General features: G+C 38.9%; 1 protein-coding gene and 1 long non-coding RNA gene across 6 annotated transcripts in view; one reads left to right on the top strand and one right to left on the bottom strand.

Annotated features, from left to right (window-relative positions):
- Window positions 1–14,792: 14,792 nt before the first annotated feature.
- Window positions 14,793–21,711, bottom strand: LOC113538249 (uncharacterized). Of its 3 annotated transcripts, XR_003403822.3 has the most exons (3): window positions 21,367–21,711; window positions 19,642–19,748; window positions 14,793–17,957 (listed from the first exon to the last, which is right to left on the bottom strand). It is a non-coding gene; the product is annotated as an uncharacterized LOC113538249 (long non-coding RNA). The 3 variants fall into 3 exon arrangements; XR_004579721.2 differs by lacking the exons at window positions 19,642–19,748; window positions 21,367–21,711 and adding an exon at window positions 18,219–18,470; XR_003403823.3 differs by lacking the exons at window positions 19,642–19,748; window positions 21,367–21,711 and adding an exon at window positions 18,231–18,470.
- zeb2b (zinc finger E-box binding homeobox 2b) overlaps window positions 19,742–23,014 on the top strand; it is an 84,393-nt gene continuing 81,120 nt past the window's right edge. For all 3 annotated transcript variants that reach the window (XM_053227400.1, XM_053227399.1, XM_053227397.1), the window contains exons 1-2: window positions 19,742–20,049; window positions 21,618–21,851. In XM_053227400.1, the coding sequence (XP_053083375.1) occupies window positions 21,767–21,851 (85 nt within the window). In that variant the 5' untranslated portion in view covers window positions 19,742–20,049; window positions 21,618–21,766. The remainder of the gene's footprint in view (window positions 20,050–21,617; window positions 21,852–23,014) is intronic.

Raw genomic sequence — 23,014 nt, 5'->3', positions numbered from 1 at the left:
ATGTAGTCTGTTGGTGGAAGGTTTAGGAAAAAATCTCTCTGTGATTCCAATAAATAGCCCAAATATTATTCACACACATTGAATAACTGGATTATGTTCAATGGATTTTATGACAGTTAAAGAGATCCCTGGCTGCTGTAGTCTTTATCAGGTCTAGTGCAATGTAAAGGCAAGTGGAACACTGGTATAACCTTGCAGCCGTTTCCCCACTCACCATAGAGACTTTCTAACTTAGCTCTACCTGGAAACCCTGTTATCGGTTACAGGGAAAAACTAAAGAACCCTTAAGTGTGGTGTTCAGGTCTGTGGCAAAATCTAAAGAAGATAGCACAGTTCGGTTAGTGTGAAAGACTGTGATGTTAGAAACTTCAAATGATGTGAAACCTTCAGAAAAGACTGAAATCTTCATGCATGCATGAAAATCTTCAGTTCCGAAACTTTTCTTTACTTTCATTGACCTAGATTTAGAAATGTAGTGTAGTAAGTACAAAAGGTGTGGACTCAGCTGCACAGCTATAATGTAATCATGTTCATTAAAAATGAAAAGCTAAGCTAATTCTGCATTCTGAAATATGATACATGTGTGTGCTGAATTTAGATGCAGGAAATTGCATGTGGGTAGAAACATTTTCTTTTTCTAACTGTGTGGAGGTGTGTGCTTGAGGGACACTTTTATTGAAGATGTAACACACACACACACACACATTGTCTTTTCCTACTGGAAAACAGCAGCTGTTCTGAACTCTATCCAGACATCCCTCTCTTTTTGTCTTCTCTCTCTTTCTTTCAGTTTAAGTGAACACAGGAAATCTACATCATCTATAAATCAATCCTCAATGAGAGAGATGGAGAAGAAGGTTTGTAGTAGTGTTGCTACCCTTTTCCAATGCATGTGTTAGCATGACTTTTGGCATTAAGAAAAGAACTGTGCTTTTTGTTTTGGCCATGTACAAAACGTTCTAGCTGGAAGTTCAAGTTCTTTCCCTGTTTAAGGAGTGACATCAAATCAACATGTCCATGCACACTGTGCAAAGTACCCCTTCTCTACTTTTAAATTAGGTTATTGGTTTTAGATGAATTAATATACAGACACAGTACTTGGTTAAATCTGTAACGTTGACCATACTAATTGCAGTTTTGTAAAAGCAATCATCAACTTTAGAGTTATCACTAACGTTAGCTGGCTAGCTTGTTGCCAAGCTCCTCGATATTGTCTGCGGTTGTTGTAAATGTTGTGAATATAGTGAATGTTTGAAGTTCACTGTAGTACAATACCAGGAGCTACTCAGGTATTGTAACTGTGAAAACTACAGTTAAAGTAGCTTTTTTATGAGCTTTACATGCTCTGACAGAGAAAACAAAAGACACTCTTTCATGGAGGCATCCATGTTTTTTCTTTCCACTTGGCACATTGAGCGTGCTGAGGTGGGAAATGATGACATTACAGCTTGCAAATTACCACTTATAAGGCAACATGAATGCAGCATAATGCTATTTAGAGGTGGGGCTAGCTGTACTAGTTCTGTTCAACTGTACTGTACTAGTACTTTTCAAACTGGTAGACCATCTTTGCCAGTTTGTCATTTTCTAACTGTAAAAAAACAATTTGTCTAAGATGTCTCTGCATTACTCCTGATAATTCAGTTTCCTTTTTCCTAGCACTTACCAGTTGGCAGAGAAGGTCTACCAATTTGATCAGTGTGTCCTGTGTTTTGGCAGCTGGTCACTTGCTAGACTAATTTTGATTTTTTTTTTTTTTTTAACAGGGCACCATATGTGCTATGAACACCATACACACAGCCAAACACTGACTGATAATGTCTTTATAGCTGGGCATGAGGCAGGAATACACCTTGGATGAGATATCAGTCCATTGCAGGGCTCCATGTACACACCCATTTACAAGTGGAGTAATTTAACATAACCAGTCCATCTACAGACATACTTTTGGAAGGTGGGAGGAAACTGGAGAACCTGTAGAAAACCCTCACAGACACGGGAAGAACACGCAAAACACTGCACAAAGTGTAAGACATGCTCAGGATCAAACCTGGGACCCTGTAACTGTCAGGTGTAAATGCTACCCACTGTGCCACTGTACCATTTTAACACTGTTAACTGGCTGGTGGAAAAATAATCTAGAGGCTCGGTTGGCCTCTTAGAAGTTACATTTCGATTTTCAATTCTATGTGCATCAGCTTACTTTCAGTTGGAGAGGTTACTAAACCATGAGCTTTGTGTTTAGAAGTGAAACTGGGAAATGGTGACCTCCATCAGACTCAAATACCACCAACAGAGAGAGAGAGAGAGAGAGAGCGCTACAAAAATGAAACTCAACTCTGCTGACATTGATGGGATACCTCCCATCATGTTTTCTTAGATTTTTCATCCCTTCTCCTCCTTTTTCAGTCTTATCACTGTGTGTGTGCATGCGCCTGACAGGTCTGCTCAGGTGTTGTTAATCCCATGGTTTAATTCTGTTGTGCGCCTGGCAGGAGGTCCCCTCCCTCTGCTGTAGGATCAGCTCTGATCCTGTCCCTTTCTTTCTCACTCTGATCCATCCCTCCCTCTCTCTCTTTCCCCCTCTCTGCTAACTGCTAACGAAGCCCAAATCCACCATTTTGATTCTCTTTCATAAGACGATCAGTCAGAAAGGAATGTGTCCATAATATCTCCTGCAAAAAAAGAAAGAGCTGCGAGTAATACTGGCAGCAGAATACTATCAGAAGATTACTTTTAATGACAAGCCACTGCTTTTGTGTGGGTTAACCTGGCCAAAGTGAACAGGAACTGCCAAGATGCTCAATATAAGCTTCTATTGCTTCATACTTGGCTAGAGACAGTAGTGTGACTTGGTTGAATGGGAGTGCTTTTGAGAGCATAGCATCGTTTTAAGACAATCCATGGATTTCAGACTAATAATTTATAGTTTCATTTTTATTCGGCACTATGTTACTTTTTGATATTAGCTTACTTTATATGAGCTTCATAGCATAGACCCTGAGAAACTACTGCTCAGAAATACTTAAAGTACCATCTAGAAAGCAAAAACAACAGATACATTTATACAAATGTATACTATTATTTGCCACAGCAGGCCTTTCTCTTATGCTACAGCTCTCTCAGAGACCTCTCCGACTCTTACCCTTACCAGCCTTTAGACAAACTGAAATAAATCAGCCGTTACAGCAGTCAGGTCAGTTTTAGCTTTGGGGCTACAATACAAGAATAAATCCCCGATTTGCCCTTTTCTAACAAATTGAAAGTCAATTTCCAGATCTGGAACAGAGGTGTAGAGCAGATCTGGTGGTATGAGAAGGTAAATGTTTTGATCTTAAGCATTCTGATCTTGCTCCAGAATGATTGGAGACCTGATATTCTGAAACATTTTTCCTGACTGAGATGGTCATTGGTGTAAATATATAACTTGAATGGGCATTAATGAGGAAAAAAGAAAGCAAAATGGCACACAAGCACTACAAGATGGAGGACAAGCTTGTAGCATTGTCAAAAAATTGTGCTGACTAAATTGTGCCACCAATTGAGTCACCAAAGTGATTTTTTTTTTTTTTAAGCCAGCACAATTCCTGTACTTCCTCACATTTCTGCAGCTGTCAATGAAAATACATGGATGCATTCATTGATTTTCAGTAAATGCTTTATCCTGGTCAAAATTGCACTGGATCTGGAGCCTTTCCCACAAACACAGGACTTGAGGCAGGAACACACCTTGGATGGCAATACATTCCACCACTGGACACAATTCACACACTTATTCACACTTTCCAAATACAAATTCCAAATGGAATTGATGATATGCATAATGATATATGTGGCAAATGTGTGTTTATGAAGATCTCTGCCTGATCCATGACAGAGTGCTAATGGCTGTCAACTGGCTTGAGTTGTTCACTCTAATCTCTTTCTCTCTCTTTTTTCCTGGCCTGTACTGGACTCTCTATCTCTCTGTCAGTCACTGGTGTCAAAGAGTCAAGATGGCCAAAGAAGACAAAAAGCTGACAGTAGTGTTTATCTCTCTCTCCTCAATCCATCCTCTCTTTCGCTATCAGAGCTCTGGTGGATTTGTGTATTGTGTATCCATATGGACTCCGTTTGGGAATAGAGACAGAACCCAGCAAGCCTGTGCTCAGCTATTCTCGAGTTTATGGCGCGTGCTCACAAATGAGCTCATCAAGATCGTATGCAGCATTGTGTTCAAAAACCAGGATCAGCCCAATACTGAAACCCCCATCACAACCAAAATGAGAGCCAAAACCAGGAAATTGAGTGTAGCAGTATTACTTTTCATTATGGATGCAAAATTGTTACTTTTCATTAGCTTCCTGATTGGATTTATTTATTTGTCAGATCAGTGGAGTTGGATATAAGTGTGGGTTTTTTTCACAAACAAAAGACAAAGTCAAGAATAATTAACCAGTAAACCACACAACAACAAAAGCTAAACCACAAAGCAGGGAAAAGCAAGAACTTAAATAATGTGCTAATCAGGGGAAATACAACACAGGTGCGAGTGATCAGGAAGGCATATGGCAGGGTCATGTGATTGCTGAGGCTGATGGGAAATGTTGTTCATCACCGTTACCAGCGCTGACCTGACAGTTTTCATGTTGTTCAAATTTAGCTGGACTAGACAAAACAGAGTGGGATGTGTGGAAATGAGGCGGGGCTAGAAATAGACACAAAAAGTCTTTCATTATTTAGACAAAAACTATGAAGACAGAAAATGTAAAGTAAAGAACTTATGGAAATCATCGGAGCACAGACAACATTGGGAAGGTGATGAAAAAAACATATTAAAAAATCTAAATCAATATTTTTAAAATGTCATCCAGAATTCATCTTTAGCATTTGTCATTTTTGCATCATACTTCTAGACCACTCCAGGTCTGTTGTATGCAGCCCAACAAGCCATTATCTACTCTGTGTTTGATCCACTTCCTGCAGTTGAGTCGAAACATGGAAGTGGATTGAGATCCAAGTGGTCTCTGACCTTTTCTATTGTTGTGTGCCAGAGTGCGATTGCTATGTTCAGACCGTTCCAAGACCGTAAGCAGCTGTACCAAAGGGTTAAAAGCATGAGGGTTCAATTCAAACATTCTAAATGCTGCATATATGAAAGAACCATTAGGCTAAGGCTCACCTCAAAATGGTATAAATACTAATATCACAGGAGAAGACAATGATGAGCGGTTGGTTGTTGTTGAGGCACTCATTATCATAAATTTTGTACATTTCCAGAACATCAACATCCGAATGAATTACGCACAGGAGAACCCAGCGGCCATGTATTAAGTCAGCTATCATGGCTCTGACTTCCACAAAAATACGACATCACTCCCTTGGGCGTTCAAGGCTGTCTCTGAGCAACCAAATTCCCAAGTCAGGGCTCATTCAGAGGAATTGGTCAAAATAAGGGCCATGGAAATGGACATGAAGCGTGACATTGCAGAGGCAGAGACGACAGAGAGACGACAGACATTTCTACCTATCCCGCCTTCTGCATTACTTTGTTCCAAGGCACTGCTTCGGTAAATGAACGCTGTGCTCTTGTGTGACATGTTTGGATACCTCCGATGCGACCTTAATGCGATGAGCTTCTGTGCAGTGGTGCGGACCTTGCGCTTTGCACCTCCACACTCAAAGAACCGTAACACACATTACTTAAGGTGCTCTTACACTCTTGCAGCTGATTTAATGACTTCTGGTAGGCCAGAGGAGCCACAAAGGCAATGGGGTACAGTATGTTGAGTCAGGTTCTTAGTGAAAGTATGAGGTCACTATCAAGAGATTAAAAACAACGTATATTTTTTATACAAGATTTCATATATCCCATTAAAGGTGGAAAAACATATGACATGATTTATCTTGGTTTCATTTTTTTATATCACAGAGACCTGCAACATTTTAACAGGGGTGTGTATACTTTATATCCACTGTAAGTGTAGTGAAATGGTTAAACTTGCATGTTAGTTTTTGAGTTAAATTTTTATAATGCAGTACTTTTTTAAAGTTCCTTGGTTCTAATCATGTTCTTATACATATGTATGTATGTGTGTGTGTGTGTGTGTGTATATATATATATATATACACACATCTACAGATAGATAGATATAGATATATATTGCCTAGTTTTGTAATAAAGCATTCAGCTTCTAAGCAATCGCTTCCTGTGCCACTAAGGAAGTCGCTAATCTCTAACTTCCTTTTGCATTAGCTCGAAAGGCAGCTTTATTTTAGCTGGGGTGTCCCTCCAGTAAGAGATCAGTAATTAACACTGTCTGTTATGTAAAGAATAAACCACTTGGGGGTGTGCTGTTGGGGTGTGTGTGGGGGGTGATGTGGCTCGATACGAAGCAGAGTTACTGTTGCCATGAAGTGAAGTTTATTTTCTAGTAATGTACATTTTTATTCATTAAAGAACAAAATATCATATTTTTTATTTGTCTATAGTTGCTACTTTCCATGTTGTGAAACATCTGAGAGAAAAAAAAGTTATTTGTAATTGTATATCATTTACATTATAGCAGATATAAACAATTATTTCGTCATCCTTTGTTTTTTTCTGTTTCTTGTCTTTTGGTGGCGGTGGAAAAAACAACTGACTGTTACAAAGCACTGACACTGGAGACTCCTTCCATAAATGTTAAATAAACATCTCCTTACAGAAAACTTAAAGCCATATTAACAATTACACATGGGTTTAACATTTTAATGAGACTGGCTGCAGGGGGAGCTTCTGTTCAGTGTTAATGCTGTTCCTTCCTTTGCATTCTCCTGAGAGAGAGAGAGAGAGAGAGAGAGAGATAGAGAAGTAGGGGGTTGAGGGTTGGATTCCTTATGTTTTAGATGCTGTTACAGTAGCGAGCTGTTACACATCTACATACACTGTTCTCAAGACCTCCATTAACCCTTGTGTTCTGTTCACAACTTAACACAGACCCAGGCCATCTTGTTTGATTTTTCCAGCAACACAACTGTAAAATTGATTATAAAACAACTACTCTATTAGCAATATATGGAATTTATGGTAATAAAGCAGCAAGGTACTTCCACGCTTGGCATCAGGAGGAATGTAAATATGAAACAGATGGACAGTTTGTATTAAAAAAAACAATAATACAAATTCCCATAATCCATTAACACCTTTATTTCATCTCATAGGCAAAAGATGTCATGTTTCATATGCATTCGAAAAAAAAAAAAATAACCAACTACAGAAAGATTCATTCATTCATTAACTCATTCATTCATTCATTCTTCAGTTACCTCTCTGTACTGGTCAGGGTTGCGGTGAATCCAGAGTGTATCGCGGGAACACTGGGTGTGTGGCACGTATACACTCTGAATCATCACACACATTCACACACTCGTTCATATGTAGCCAATCCAACTACTGGCATGTATTTGGGAGGTGGGAGGAAACCGGAGAACCCGGGGGAAACCCATGTGGACATGGGAAGAACATGTATTCTTAGCACAATTTCTTAGCATTGTTCCACTTTATTAGAAGCATTACAGCCTCAAAATGATTATAATTTGTTTGCATGACATGTATGTGTGTGTGTGTGTGTGTGTGTGTGTGAAAGAGAGATAATAAAACACTGTGGGAGAAAAAGCAAGGGTGAGTGGGGGGAGAAAGTGGGGTGAGTGACAGGGACAGGCGCTCATACACACCAGGCCCAGACAGAAAGTATAGAGAAAGAAAGAGAAAGGGAGGGAAAGAGACAGACGGCAATCTGCCATCAGATGACAACACACACCACAACATCGGGTCCCCCAATTCTGGCTCAGTGACTCTCATTGGCTCAAACTTGATGCCCACCCTCCAAACGCCTTCTGCCCCGCCTCCTGCCCTCCTCACCCCTCCCCTAGTCAGTGCACATGGTGTGATTCTGTGTGTGTGATCAAACGAGTGCACAAGGAAGGGCCGTGTGTGTGTGTGTGTATGTGTGTGTATTTGTGAACTGAACTAGACTGGGCTCATTCAGAAAAGACAAAGCAACCACAATCTATCTATCTATCTATCTATCTATCTACATCTGAGTGCAAAAGTTTGCATCCCCCCAAGGTTTCTGGCTGGCAGAAAGAAGAAAATGTATATCTATTTTACAGTTTATCTTAAAAAAAATATATATATAAAAAAAATAGGGCAACAAAACGATAATCTAAAGCATATGCCCAAATCAACAGTAAACATGTTCTGACCTCTCAGTCTCCAGACCCACAATTTTGGACTTCATGTAGTTCGGAGGGTATACAAACTTTCGCATGCAACTCTATCTATCTGTCCATCTGTCTGTCTGTCTGTCAGAATTGTGGACTTCATTTAATTATTGATTTAGTAGTATATACAAAATTTTACACACATCTATCTATCTATCTATCTGTTACTTTTAGTAGGCTTTCTAGCTCTATCTCTATTTTTTTTCGCATGTTAAATTTAACTTCTCTCTGTGAAATATGATATAGATGTTTCTAGAGTAATTTAATAACACTTCTAATATGTCTAAAAATATAATTACAAATATGAAATTACTAATAAACAGTGTCTATAAGCAAAAAAAGTCTTATACTTTTTTGTCACAACTCTAAACAGGTTGTTTAATTTACTGTATTTTTTACATTTTTAATTTTTTAAAAAAAAAATGTTTAATTGTTTTTAAAATTGTTGCGTTACAAACAGCAGTGTTCATGAGCAGCGACTCTCATACTGAGGATATGTTCATACTGAGGAGGGGAAAAAATGAAGGAAATGCTGAAACTTGAACTTCTGCACCTGTCAGGCTCACTGTGTGTGTGTGTGTGTGTGTGTGTGTGTATGGGCCATTTGTTGGTGATGAACTACAGTATTTGCACCTGTGCACCTGTTCCTTTCCATCATGTTTCAGAATTCTGCCAAGAGAACCAGGTGTGTTAATGCCATAACTGTCTACACACACACACACACACACACACACACACGGCCCTTCCTTGTGCACTCGTTTACTACCTCGCTGCAGAGGTGAAGGATTCAAGAAATAAACCTGAGAGAAAATATCTTTGCACACTACAAAGGTGGCCTTTGTTATCTTAAGTCAGAAAGTATGACAGGGCAGAGCATATGGACATAATCCTTCAGTACACATCACCTGACCACGAACCTGCACACACACACACACACACACACACACACAGAGTCTGTACATACATACACACACAGAGAGTCTGCACACGCATACGCACACAGTGTCTACCAACAGGTTGTTTGCTTAGGGGTTGTTAATACTAAATATGTGTGTGTGTGTGTGTATGGGAGAGGTGGTGGTAGTCCACAGGTTCAGTTTTGTTGTGTGTTTGTGCGCGAGTGTGCGTGCATGTGTGTGTGTGTGTATGTGTGTGTGTGTGTGTGTGTGTGTGTGCGCGTGTACGCTTGCATGGTCCGTCCCCCTTTTCAGCTGTCAGGTTTGTGCTGATTTTGGTGAAGCAGGCTAAACTATAAATCGGCGTGATTACGCGCCGCTCTCTCTCTTGACTGGCGGCTCACAATCAGACGGGCCGCTGACAATATGGCCTGATGAATCAAATATCTCCGGCATTATTTTCACCTACATGCCTCTTTCCCAGGAGGCCCGGGGCGCACCGAGCCAGCCTTTCTCAGACCTGGCGTGATGAGAAAAGCGTGTGACTCTCACCGCAGCTACTGATAAACCGGCCTGTAAAGAGGGTTTGTTTCTGAGAGACACAGAGCAAAAGACTCCATTAGAAACAGAGACACACGTTACATACAAAACTGAATTTTCAGTGAAGTCACACAAACTTGCCAATGGACACGTTATTCCACAGCACTGTCGAATGCTTGATTCTGATTGGTCAGAAGGTGTTGATTTATTTTCTATAACAGCAGCTCTGACAGTAGTTCCACATAAACAGATTTGAAAGAAAAAGTGTCATTCTTGATATGGTGAGATGTTTATTTAGATTTTTGGAAGGAGTCTCCAGTGTCAGCGTATTGTAGCTTCAGTACGTTTTCCTCCACAGGAAAGTCTTCAGGACAGGGCTTTGTGCTTTCTCAGTAACATGCCAAGCTACATGTGTGTGTGCTATAAATGGATAAAAAAATACAAAATAGCATTTTTTTAAGTTTCTTAAGTGTAACAGGAATAAATGCTTTGTAACATGCCTTTATAGGAAAATAATCAACTTTAAGGTGGGACCAGTAACTCTGCTTCTCATCAGTCCTCTTCACACCACTCCATCATTCTACTTGAATCATTCTACTCTACTTTCCCTCTGATAGGGAAACACTGTGATGTTGGGTTCTACATAAAATGGCGAACCCTTTACTTTTCAGAACCATTTTTAGGCACAAAATGGTGGAACCTTGAAGTAATGAAAGCTGATTGGCTGTCTGTATTTACAGGATGTTTTTTTTTCTTAATGCTCACAACAACTCTATCTATATTTTGGGGTAATGCTTACACTGTAAGAAAACAACCAATGGATAGTTAAGGGTTCTTAGCTTCTTAAAGAGCTTCCACGTGGAACCCTCTCTGATAGGGAAACACTAAGTTGCTGGGTTGAACAGAGAACCTGCATAAAACTCAGCAGCTAAGAGTGTACACATGATGTGATCTTGGATTGTCGCAATCAGATAATAGTGAAAGCTGATTGGCTGTTAGTTAAGAGTTCTTTGGTTCCTAAAGAAGTTCTACTTGAAACCTTCTCTGATAGAACCTGTTTTTTTCTGAAGGTAGAGTAGTCCTGGATCTTTGGACTTGTAAAATAGTGAAAGCTTATTGGCTGTTTGTATTTATCATTTTTATTGTCGCAAATTCTAACTCTCTCAGTGTGTAGCACCGCTTCCGTGTTGTGTGTTGACTTCCTGTCATGTTATGTTTATATAGCCATGTGCGTTTTGTTTTGTGTCTTGACTCCACCCCCATCTTGTGATTGGTACATTCCCTGATGGCTCTTACCTGTTCAGCATTTGATTAGTTTGTCCTCCTGTGTCTTCATGTAGCTGCAAAGTTTCATCATTGTTTAATGTGCGTTTCAAAACACGTAATGTTTCCTGTATTTCCTGCTTCCCATGTTTCCGAGTTACTTCCTGGTTTTGACCCTTGCCTCTTTTTGCATCTGTGATCTTGGAGTATTCTGGTTTGTTGGTGTCTGCCTGTGTTTTGACCCTTGCCATGGACTTGATCATTGATGATAATTATTGGATTTCCCTAAATAAAACACCAGGCTGATTTTACGCACTTGTACGGTTGTGTTTATTTAAGATTGTGTTGTGCACTTTAACATTTTAGATTGATAAGACTTAGACAAATGCACATGCACACTCCAGTTTGGTCACGCCCATCGTCCCTTTGAGAACTCTCTCTCTCTCTCTCTCTCTCTCTTTTCTCTGAGGATCAGCAGTCTCTCTGGACAATAGACTCAGCAGTGGTCCCCTGATTGCTTCCTTTCACATGGTAATGCACATCTCTGCTCCTCTCCATGCTCTTTCTTAACTCCCCACAAATTACAGTTTACCAGCCACATAGGAAATAAAGAAAAAAAAATCAACTGCCGCATATCTCTCTTCTTTAAAAAAAAAAAAAAAAAAATCAGTGACATGTAGATGTGGCGCTAAGTGCAGCTCGCCAGGCCTCTGATCATCCCTTAATTGTAGCAGTCAATTGTAGCCAAACGCTCTCTTCAAGCCCCTTCTCTCTTACAACAAGTATCGCGATCAAAGGGGGAATCAGCTCGCTTCAATTCAGCCTGTTTAAGAACCAGCCAAATGAAGAGAGAGAGAGAAAGAGAGAGAGGGGGAGAGGGAAAGAGGTAGGGAGGGATGCTGACGTGATGACAGAGGGTGTTTGTGACACATGTTTAATCCAAAATGATTTATCTTGCTCTTTTTTGTCACACGGCATTTTTGCAGCTAACTCAGACAAGAGATTTTTCCAGTGCTGCAGAAACATTGTTTCTGTTCCTGATTTTGTACATTTTAGTCCAAATCGCTGTCGATTGTCTGATCCTGACTGGTAACATTAAAGCACTCATTCTAACACATTATCATTTCTACTTGTACACAGGGATTTGTATGTTAGACGCACCATTAATGGAGCTTTAAAAATAATAATAATAATTGTTGATATTGTGAAGTTTTCTGTGAGGAGACATTTATTTCTCATTTATGTGGAAGGAGTCTCCAGTGTCAGTGCTCTGTAACAGTCAGAGGTAAAGCTGGAACTTTATTTTAAAGTTTTCCGACAGGATTATGCTGTTTCTAGTTTTTCTGTAACATAAAAAGCTGCTGTTTCACTGACATACCACAACCTTAACTGTAACTATAAATGGATAAAAAGTACACGATGTCAGTTTTTAATTAATAAAAAATTGTGATCATTGGCAAATTGCTGTGGTATAAGAGGAATAAAACACAACAACGACTTCAGGGTGGGAACAGTAACTCCATTTTGTTTTTTATTTTCCTATTACAGCACATCTTTATTGTGTTTTATTCCTTATAATAAAACACAAAAAACACAGAGTCAGTTCATTAGACATTGGTGTGCTCATGTTAGGTTTTATTTCATTTATGATACAGTGGTTATAGAGTTGGAGAAATCTGCAGTGTTTCAGCAGTTGACACTCTAAACTGAATCTGGCTGCTGTGTTAAAATAGAAACATCCAGAAGACATGACATCACTGATTGTGAAAATCTGCATTCCCCTTGATTAGAATGCTAACACATTGAACAAACTGTCACTACAGAAGCTGGTGTGTGTGTGTGTATGTGTGAGAGAGAGAGAGAGAGAGAGACAGCGTGAGAAAGAGAAATCAGTTAAACAAAGTATTTATTGTAGATACAATTCATGCTTTTTGTTTTATCCCATATTCCTTCATGTTGTTCTAACTCATTATAACTTTATAGGACTCAGATTGGATGTTTTGGCATTCAAGTGATAAGTACTGTGTGTGTGTGTGTGTGTGTGTGTGTGTGTGTGAGAGAGAGAGAGAGAGAGAGAGAGAGAGAAAAGATGAAATGGAAAGAGTTATAAAAACAGCCCCCAAAATCAATCAGTCAAACAAACAAACAAACAGCCAAATAAAAGTCATATAAGTAAGTAGGTAAGTAAGAAAATAAATAAATAACTAAATAAATAAGTAAATAAATAGTCTGCTAAATAAATAAACAAATGTTTATTTATTTATTTATTTGTTAAAAAAAAAAAAAAAAAAAAAAAAAAAAAAAAAACAGGACACATAGATTAATTTGTGTTTTTATTTTAATTTTAAAAATTTCATGTTTGTATGGTAATGCAGACCATTGCTCCAGATGACAATTTTTCACTTCCGAGCATTTTCTCTTGATGTGTGTTTTTTCGAAAAAAAAAAAAAACAAACAAAAAAAAAACATTTATATGACAACAGAGAAGTAAGAATATAAAGATTGTGTGGCATTGACCTGATTTTTGTGATTGACCAGGTACCACAGTTCAGTAATCTGTGGGTCAAAAAAAAAAACCCACAAGTAAAAATATTAAACAAAATTAAAAAAAAAAAAAAAAAAAAAGAATACAATGAATTTATGTTCATTTGTGTGTGTGTGTGTGTGTGTGTGTGTGAGTGAAGATTAGAGAGACAACAATTATTCCAGTGCTTGATTAATTATTCATCGAAATTAATTTCAAAATGTGATAAGTCATCTTCTTGTATTTTTTTCCAGAGCTTACCTTTTCTAGGCCGTGTGCAACACACACAGAGAGAAAGAGAGATATGGAGAGAGAGAGAGACAGAGAGAGAGAGTCTGTCAGAATTAATTGGGTGTGTTTTGTGCTGCTACTCTTGTGGATTTGCTTCAGAAACCTGGAACATCTAAATAGTAAAAAAAACACCAACCAGACAAACATACAAAAATAAAAAAATAAAAAAACAACGCAACTTCCAACGTGGTACTTTTGCATCAGCGGGGACACGACCTCTTTAAAGAGAGGGGAAGAGAAAGAGAGAGAAAGAGAGAACGAGAAAGAGTGTGCACGTACACTCGTTTCCTTCCAATAACAAGTCAGTCCTTCCTCCTAACATTAGCGACCTGATAAAATGGCTACGTTTGTATGTGTGTGTGTACTGAATGTAGCAACACACTCGCTCGCAGCTCGCTGTAAACCGAGCAACGTCTGACGTGGTTTGGATTTCTTGGGCGCGGCAGAAGCCGAGTGTGTCCAACGTAAAACGGTCGAGAGAGCCTTCACATCACACACTCTTTGAGATCACACGTGCGCCGCGTTCTCTAATTGTCCGTCGTGTTTTTCATTTCCATTTGCTGTGTGTTTGTGTATGTGTGTGTGTGTGTGGGTGCGTGCACAAATCCTGGCAAGCTAAATATGACAGACTTGGTTGTGGTGAGAATAGCACATTCCGTGCTGAGCCTCAGAACACACACACACACACACACACACACACACACACACACACACACGGTCACCCAGAAATCTCCTCATGGATCTCCTCATTAAAATGATCCAGTGTGTCATTCATGACATCAGTGATTCTTTAATGTATTAGGTATTACTACACACCACAGCGCACGTTTCGGAGCCGTGAACGAGGCCTGGCTGTTTTTTGGCTCATAAGCGGCGATGTAAATGCGCACGCACAGGTGATAATTATGCAAATGGAATCGGCACTTATAGTCCCGGTGTTGTTCTGGACCAGGCGCTATGTAATGATACCTCACATTAGCTGCCCACGCTGTGAGGAGACAGACAGGGGGAAAAAAGAGTCAAACCTGAAAAGGTCGAGCTCATCACGTGCGTTTATTCCTTAATGCTTTTACTATCCACATTTTTAATTCTCAGTACAACACAGAGAGGGCGTGTTGCTCACGTGACTCACCGTCACATTTACATATTTACATTTAGATATTTACATTACACACACACACACACACACACACACACACACAGTCTGAAAAACATCAGACATGTTTTGGGGACATTTTTCCTTCTTGTTTTCTCTCATTTTTTTTTAAATTTGACAAATGTTTCTTTTTACTCTCTTTATTTATTTTTTTTTTACTCTCTTAATTTTATTATTTTTAGTTTGAAATTAAAATAATTTGGGGACTTTTTTTCTTTTCTTTTTTTTTTTTACTTTATTCATTTTTTTAATTTAAAAAAATGTTTTGCGAACTTGTGTTCATCTTTTTTTTTTTCAATTTTTACTATATTTGCATTTTAAATTTGAAAAACTAAAACATGTCCTGTCTTGGCTGTGTATTTATAAATATACACATTTTTATTTTACTGGACTTGGCTTTGTAAATTTGAATTTTTTTTTTCTTTTTTTCTTTACTCTACTCATTTTTATTCTCAGTTTGCCAAAACATGTTTTTTGAAACACCAAAATGTTTTGGGAACATTTTCCCCTTTTCTTTTTGACTGTAGTCAGTTTTCAAGAGTGAAAAATGTTTTTTCCTTTCTTTTTTTTTGCATTTTTACTCATTTTTTTTAGTTTGAAAACCATTAACACAAAAAACATCTTTTTCTTTACTCTTTTTTTATTAACACCTCGCATGTCTTTGGGGCTGTTTTCTTTTCCTATTTTTCCCCCTTTTTCTCTAATAAACTCTAACACCAAATATGTCTTTTTTTCCCTTTTATAATCTATTAATTTTTCAAAGATTTCTTTTGTTAGGTTTAACACTAAACATGTCCTGTCTTGTGGATATTTTTTCCTTTGTGACTGGACTTGACTTTCTATAAATAAATAAATAAATAAATAAATACTTTTCATGTTTTGGGGACATTTTTTTACTTTTTTTTTTTTTTTACTCTATTCAGTTTTTTTTATTTAAATCTGGAAAACTTTACCACTAAACATGTCTTGAGTACATTTTATCCTTTTATTTCTTTTTCGTCTTTTACTCTCTAGTCAGTTTTTAATGTTTGAAAAACTTTACAACTTTTTCCCTTTTGTTTTCTGTAATCAATTAAGTCTGAAAAAAAAAAACGTCAACATCAAACATTTCTTGCATTGGAGATTTAATTACGGGGACATAATAATAATTTTTATTTTGGCCAAACTTTTAATTTAAATGCCTTTTTCCACATTTGTTGTAAAATAGTAATAATAATAATAATAATAATAATAAAAATAAAAGTTGAAACCAATGAATCTATGCATCGACAGTGATATGTGGCGGAGATGATACATGTTGAAGTCTCTGAAGCAGATGTGTGTGCTATATTCACACGTTGTGTCGGTCTAAATGACACGTTTTCATGGCGTGCATTAAATTTATCTTCATACTGCACTGAGAAACACATCAGCTCTGATATCAGTCCACCATTTTAGGTTGAAATGTCTGATAACAATAATCAGTATTATGGTTGTGCGACTCGTAAACACCTGGAAGGAGGAGTTCAAATGAGTCAGTCTGTGAAGAATGTGTGTGTGTAAGAGAAAGAGAGGGTGTGTTCTATGGGGGTGTGTGACAAAGAGGAGAGAAAACACTCAAAGGATGTTCTCATAGACAGGAAATAACTTTCTCTCTCTCTCTCTCTCTCTCGTTCCCTACCACCTGTGTGCTCGGCTCCATCCCCGCTGCAGATGTGAGATTTTCTGGAACTTTCTCATCGCTCTCAGCTCCTGGAGCCAAACACACACACACACACACACACACACACACACAGAGTTCAGCCTCTGTCATATAAAACACTCCACACAAACATGTCGTCTCATCTCTTACTCTCTGCTGCTCCTTTTCCTTTCCTTGCTGACGAGCCTCACCTCCACTTGTATTTTTTTCCGTCTCACACACACTTTTCTTCACGTTGAACTGCTCTGACAATCTTCATCTCCCATGTTGTATTGTTTTGTGAGAGTATTTATGGAACTCTTGGCCCTCAGAGACGGCACAGATAAAGCAATCTAGATAATAATAATATATAATATATAACATAATATGGATTAAAGTATGCTTGTTTACTTATACTTATTTTCCCTTCTTCATTTGAGGAACATTTAGTGTGTACGCTCTTAGAAGTAGTACTTTCCCTTTTCTCGGGTGAGATGCCATCAAGGGGACATGCTTTGTACCTTTAATGCGCAGCTTTAACAGGGAAACTGCATGACGTACCTTTCATTAGTGTTTAACCTAGTGGTCTTTGAGATCCAGTTACGAACATTCAATTATTTTTAAAGCTTTCCAGGTAAAATATGTCTCCTTGATGCACCTTTCATTCGGAGAGGGCTTTTATTTATTTTATTTTATTTTATTTTATTGAGAGCTTTCTTCCCGCATTGACAATAACACACATCATTTTATAAATGTGATTAATTCATAAATAAAGATTAGCCTTCAACTAGCTGTGAAGTTTACAGAATATAAGAAATAATTACTTGTATTCTGGAACTTTTGCATTATTTTATATCTTTTAGAATTGTGTATATTAGTGTGTGCCATGTTGTAAGATAAATAGCTAAAATTATATTTTGTGGTTGTTTTTTAGCCTGTATTAGTTTATAGCTTGGTCTTTTTTTTTTTTTTTGCATTACTTCACATACAGTATATGCACATGAATGCATGCATGAATGAATAGCATCTTATGGCAGTTCTCACGTCAAAAAAATGTCTAAACGCGTTATGAAAGCACGCACGCACACACACACACACACACACACAAACACACACGCATACAGATGAGGGGGCGTCCTGTTTTCCCAATGAAATTAGCGGATGCATTAACCCGGAGGTTGCAGCACAGGTTGGCCGCGGACTCGGAGCCGATTTCACGCTGTATGTAATATTCAGAGCGAAGCAGCGCGAGGGCAGCGGCGCATTCAGGATGAATGAACCGATAAGTGGTGCTGAGAGCACGCGCGGCGTCAGCGTGGCAGCAGTGGCAGCAGCAGCAGCGGCAGCAGCGCGCGCACATGAAGCACGAGATTACCGTGCAAACTGGAAAGAAAGAAAGAATGAAAGATAGAAAGAAAGAATGAAAGAACTGAAAACACAAAATGGTGTTATGCACGGATCATGCGGTCCTTCCTGTAAATAAAATGCGTTTTGCCTTCAGACTCGCGCGTGACTCTAAACTCTGGAAGCTTCACGAGACGCAAATCACATGCACGTGGGCCTATAAATTCTTTACAGAGACCAGTTTAATTAGTAACCTCAAAAACGACACTAATAATAATAATAATAATAACACATACATACATACACACATACCCAGGTCACATGTCTCGATGTCTCCTCAGGCGTTGTGTCTCTCTTTCTTAACTCCACGTGCTACAAAGCTTTTCTCCGGCTGTGCGCGCGCTCCGCTCCGATCTGATTGGCTTTGAACGGAAGCACGGACCCGAGCGAGCGCGCGCTCCCGCCGCCCTGATTGATGATTTAATTATCCGTAAACTGGATCTGTAGGTATAGCCAATCACATCCTTCTCAAGGTGGGGCTTCCCCCCATCCTCCTCCTCCTCCTCCTCCTGCCCCCTCCCCACGCCCCCGGCTCACGCGCACAGGACACTTTTTTTCCGCTTAATAAGTCGGTTATAAATAAAATAAACATTTAAGTAAGCAATAATAAAATTATATGTATATATATATATATATATATATATATATATATATATATATATATATATATATATATATATATATATATTCTTGAAAGTCACATGTTATAAGCGTACTACAAAAAAAAAAAAAAAAAAAATACCTCACAGCTGTCACACCTGGAATCTACCTGCGCGTGCTGGAGAAACCTGACGCTGTATTCACATGCTCCTTCAATTTCAATTAAAAACCTGCGCATTCTAGTGCACGTCTGCACTTAGACAGCAAGCATGAATTACTTTGGTATCTTCTTTAATTTACAGACTGGAGTAAAAGCCTTCATACTGCATCCAACGCTTAGAAAAAAAATCAGAATGCCGAAAAGTAAGTTCTGTTCATAAAAATATTATTATTAATAATATTATTATATAATAAAGAATGTCCTACCACAGTCCAATGAATTCCTCTGTCATGATGAAAACGACGCTTTGGGATAAGTCAACAACTCGGGTCTCACATTTTATTTTATTTTTTTTGTATTTTTTAAAAAACTTATGATTATTTTATTGAGATTTGAACCGGCGCGCAACTTTTAAGTCGGAAACTCGCAATGACCACAAATCCAGTCGCACATGAAGGCAGCACCAGGCACCGAGTTTAAAAGACTAATAGGCTCCGTCCCAAACCGCATACTGAACTACTAAACAGCGTAGAACCCAATCAGTGGAAAAAATCTGCTAATCTGTGCTAAAATTGACCTGCAATTTGGGACGTGGCCAAAGTTATTCAACCGACGAAAACACACACACACACACACACACACACACACACACACACACACATATATATATATATATATATATAATATATATATATATATATATATACACACACACACACACCCTACTAGTCGTTTGATCCTGATTAGTTTTAAGAAAGATTAAGAAAAAGAAAAAAAAAGCGTTATGAGACATTCTGAGAATCCAGATTTAACACTAACATTAGTCAAAATGTGACTTCTTTATAATAATAAACAAAAATAATAATAAAAAAAAAACGGATGAAGAATAAAAAAGCAACAAACTTCTGCCGCTTCCCCTGAGATGCGCACTCCTCCATTATCCCTCTGTGTGAAGATAGGTGGCGTGTGTCGTGTGTCTCAGCCTCTCTCCCTCTCTCTCCCTCTCTCCTCTGTAGTAGTGCAGAAAAGAAAGACAGAGAGAGAGAGAGAGAGAGAGAGAGAGAGAGGGAAAATGTCATTAGAAGAGGCGGAACGCGTCAGTCCGTGCGCAGGTTGCTTTCCTGGAGTGGCTGAAAGGGATCAGTCCCAAACCTGAGCGCCAGGAATAACGGTCCTTCCTTCCCGAGCACTTTTTCTTTTTCTTTGCTCCCCCTTTTTTCCCCCTCTCCGAGGCGTTGCTATCGGTTCTCTTAAGGATCCGCTTCGTTTCCACAACCGGCTCGGACACGATACCGCCGATCCACGCGGAAGGTAGGTGACACTTCTTACATCCATCCTTCCCTCAGTGCATCACGCTTGTTTGTTTGTTTGTTTGTTTGTTTTTGTTGATCACTTATATATAATGAATCCTTTTTTTTACTGTACTGTATTTAATTTTCCACACTCATGCAGGACACTTTACCTTTAAACTCACCTGCACAGGTGGAAGCTGAGAGCTTTCTTCCAGACGCAGGACAAATCAAACATTTCCGTCATTCTGATATTTCTCTCTCTCTCTCTTTTTTTTTTACATTATGTTATGATTTTTAGATTTTAAAAAAATAAGCAAAAGTTAAAGTAAATAATTACAAAAATAGTATTAATTTTTTAAAGTAACTTCCTTGGTAATACTCATTTCATTAAGCGAAACATTGATATTTAAAAAATAAAAAATAAAAAAATAAACTCAGTAAATTACAGCTCAGTTCAGCGGATATTAGTGCACAGATGACAGCACACTCTTGGGGTCTTGCTTTCTCCTGCTGTTTTCACGCCATGCGTGGTATAGGCTAGATTTGGGGTCATCTTTCTCTCTTTCTGTCCTTTTCTTTCTTTCTGAATATTTCTGCAACTCCAGTGCAAACAGTGTGATAGACAGATAGACGGATAGATAGTTAGATAGACAGATAGACGGATAGATAGTTAGATAGACAGATAGACGGATAGATAGTTAGATAGACAGATAGACAGTCACCACAATGACTCAAGATCAATCCAAACACATCATATTTACATTCAGAGAAAGCATACAAAGCTAAGAGATGCGGGGTCTGAGAGGCAAAGTCTGCCATGCATGCGAGAAATAATAATAATAATAATAATAATAATAATAATAATAATACCTTTTGCAGATAACACACTGACTCAGTGAGTTTGCGCATAAGCTTAATAATCTTATAACTGCTCATTTTACAGGTTATTAGTGCACCAGAAGTGACATTATGATTTATTTTTTATATTTTCAGTATTTGCATGCAGAATTCAGTCCAGGATCAACCCCAAACTCCAGATTTTTTTCCCCTTTAAAAATGAAATGTTCTTTTGAAAGCAGTGTCTATATTATTTGTAATCCGTGTTTATGAAAAGGCTGAGATTTTAATGCGTGTTTATGAGAATGAGCAGTGCTCGTGCTGTATGTGGGAACGCGTTCTCCTTTGACCCCTACAGGATAAAGTGCAACAGTTAGTGTGGATATTTGAAACACAGCCGCTTTGGGATTCAAAGAATGATACAAAGTCATTCTGGTTTTTCTATCAGTCCTTATCAGGGATGATAGGCTTTTAAAAAAGAGGCAAAATCGGGACTTACATTATTGTTGTTGCTCTCTCTCTCTCTTTCTCTCTCTCTCTTTCTCTCTCTCTCTCTCCGGGTGCCTCGCGCTCTTCAATCTTTAACGTCCTGGTTGTTTTTTTTGTTTTTTTTTTACCCGCATTTTAATCCAGGGCTTCCAAATGCAAAAAGCGTTCATGCTTCCAAAAAAAAATGTTCATGCAATTTACGAAAAAAACCCAACAACAACACACACACACTCTCCCTCTCTCTCTCTCTGCTCGCTTTAGATCCTCCAGCCTGCCGCCGCTGATTGAAGGGAAGGAGGAGAGTCGCGTCCATGCGAGCCGCTGTCTGAGCCACACACACACACACATATACACACACACACACACACACTCTCTCACACACACACACACGCACACACACACGCACGTCGATGAGGCAGCAGCAGGAGCAGCAGATCATGGCGGATGGCCCCCGGTGCAAGCGACGGAAGCAAGCCAACCCGAGGAGGAAAAACGGTAAGAGGAAAAAAAAAAAAAAAAAAAAATGCTGGGAAGTTGAGTGTGAAATTGCCGGTTGTGCTCGAGATCTTAAAAAAAAGAAGAAGCAAAATGAAGGAAAGAAAGAAAGAAAGAAAAGGGACTCCGGGCTGACGGAGAAGAAGGAGTGCGTTTTTATTATTTTTTATTGCGCAGTATTTTTATTGTTTTTAATTTCCGCTTAAATGTGTGAGAAGTGCACGCGCGTTTTGTGTTGAAGTGTGTGTGTGTGTGTAAGTGTGTGAGGCGATGCGTGTTTGTGGGAGTGTAGTCAGTTCTGGAGGAAAGTTTGGCACTCTTCATGTCTCTCGCTTTATTTCCCATTAGACTAAAAATACCGTTATTCGCGTTATGCGCGCGCTCTGCCCGGCTCGTCGTTCCACTCAAATATCTTCACAACACACTCGAGTTCAAATGTTTGTTTGATTTGAAAACATCCATGACACTCCGTGCACACTTTTGCATGCCATACTAATCTATACAGCTCTCTGTTATTTATAAGATATAGACAGTGTGCACTGTGCAATTTTTTTTTTCTCTCCAGAATAAACAAATACATAAGCACGCGCAAGTTATTCCCCTCGCGCAATGCATGTGATTGGACTTGCGTGTTGTGGTGTTTTCAGAGCACTTCATTATCTTTTCTCCTTTCATGCATGTTGTCAGTATTAGTGCTGTTTGTAGGGTAGTGTACAGTGTTAGTGCCCTTTGTAGTGCGCGTTTGTTAGTGGTGCTGGAGCTCACACACGAGTTGAATTAGTGCGAGTTCTGGCCGATTTGCGTGGAAAACGCGCGCGCGCGCGCACACACACACACACAGACGCAACACAAATCGTTCTGGGACGTTTGGCAGTCGCAATTTTTTTTTTTTTTGCAGTTTCAATTTAGCACGTGCATGTGCGTGTGTGTGTTTAGACAGAGCTACACTCACTTGCTGAGTGTTGAAGAGTGTTTTGGTGTGTGTGTGTGTGTGTGTGTGTGTGCGCGTGCAAGAGAGAAAGCGTGTGTCACGAAAGATCGAAAAGGAAAGGTCCGTTGCATCTGTCTATTTTTCTAAACTGCTTAAACTGTATTTATGCAAATCTTGCGCGTGCCCTAGACACTACGGCTACATGACATGGACAAAATTCCCGTGCCATTAC

Source organism: Pangasianodon hypophthalmus, chromosome 2 (assembly GCF_027358585.1).
Source record: "Pangasianodon hypophthalmus isolate fPanHyp1 chromosome 2, fPanHyp1.pri, whole genome shotgun sequence".
Taxonomy (NCBI): domain Eukaryota; kingdom Metazoa; phylum Chordata; class Actinopteri; order Siluriformes; family Pangasiidae; genus Pangasianodon; species Pangasianodon hypophthalmus.
The sequence above is the reverse complement of the archived record's forward strand: the minus strand, read 5'-3'. Positions and strand labels throughout refer to the sequence as shown.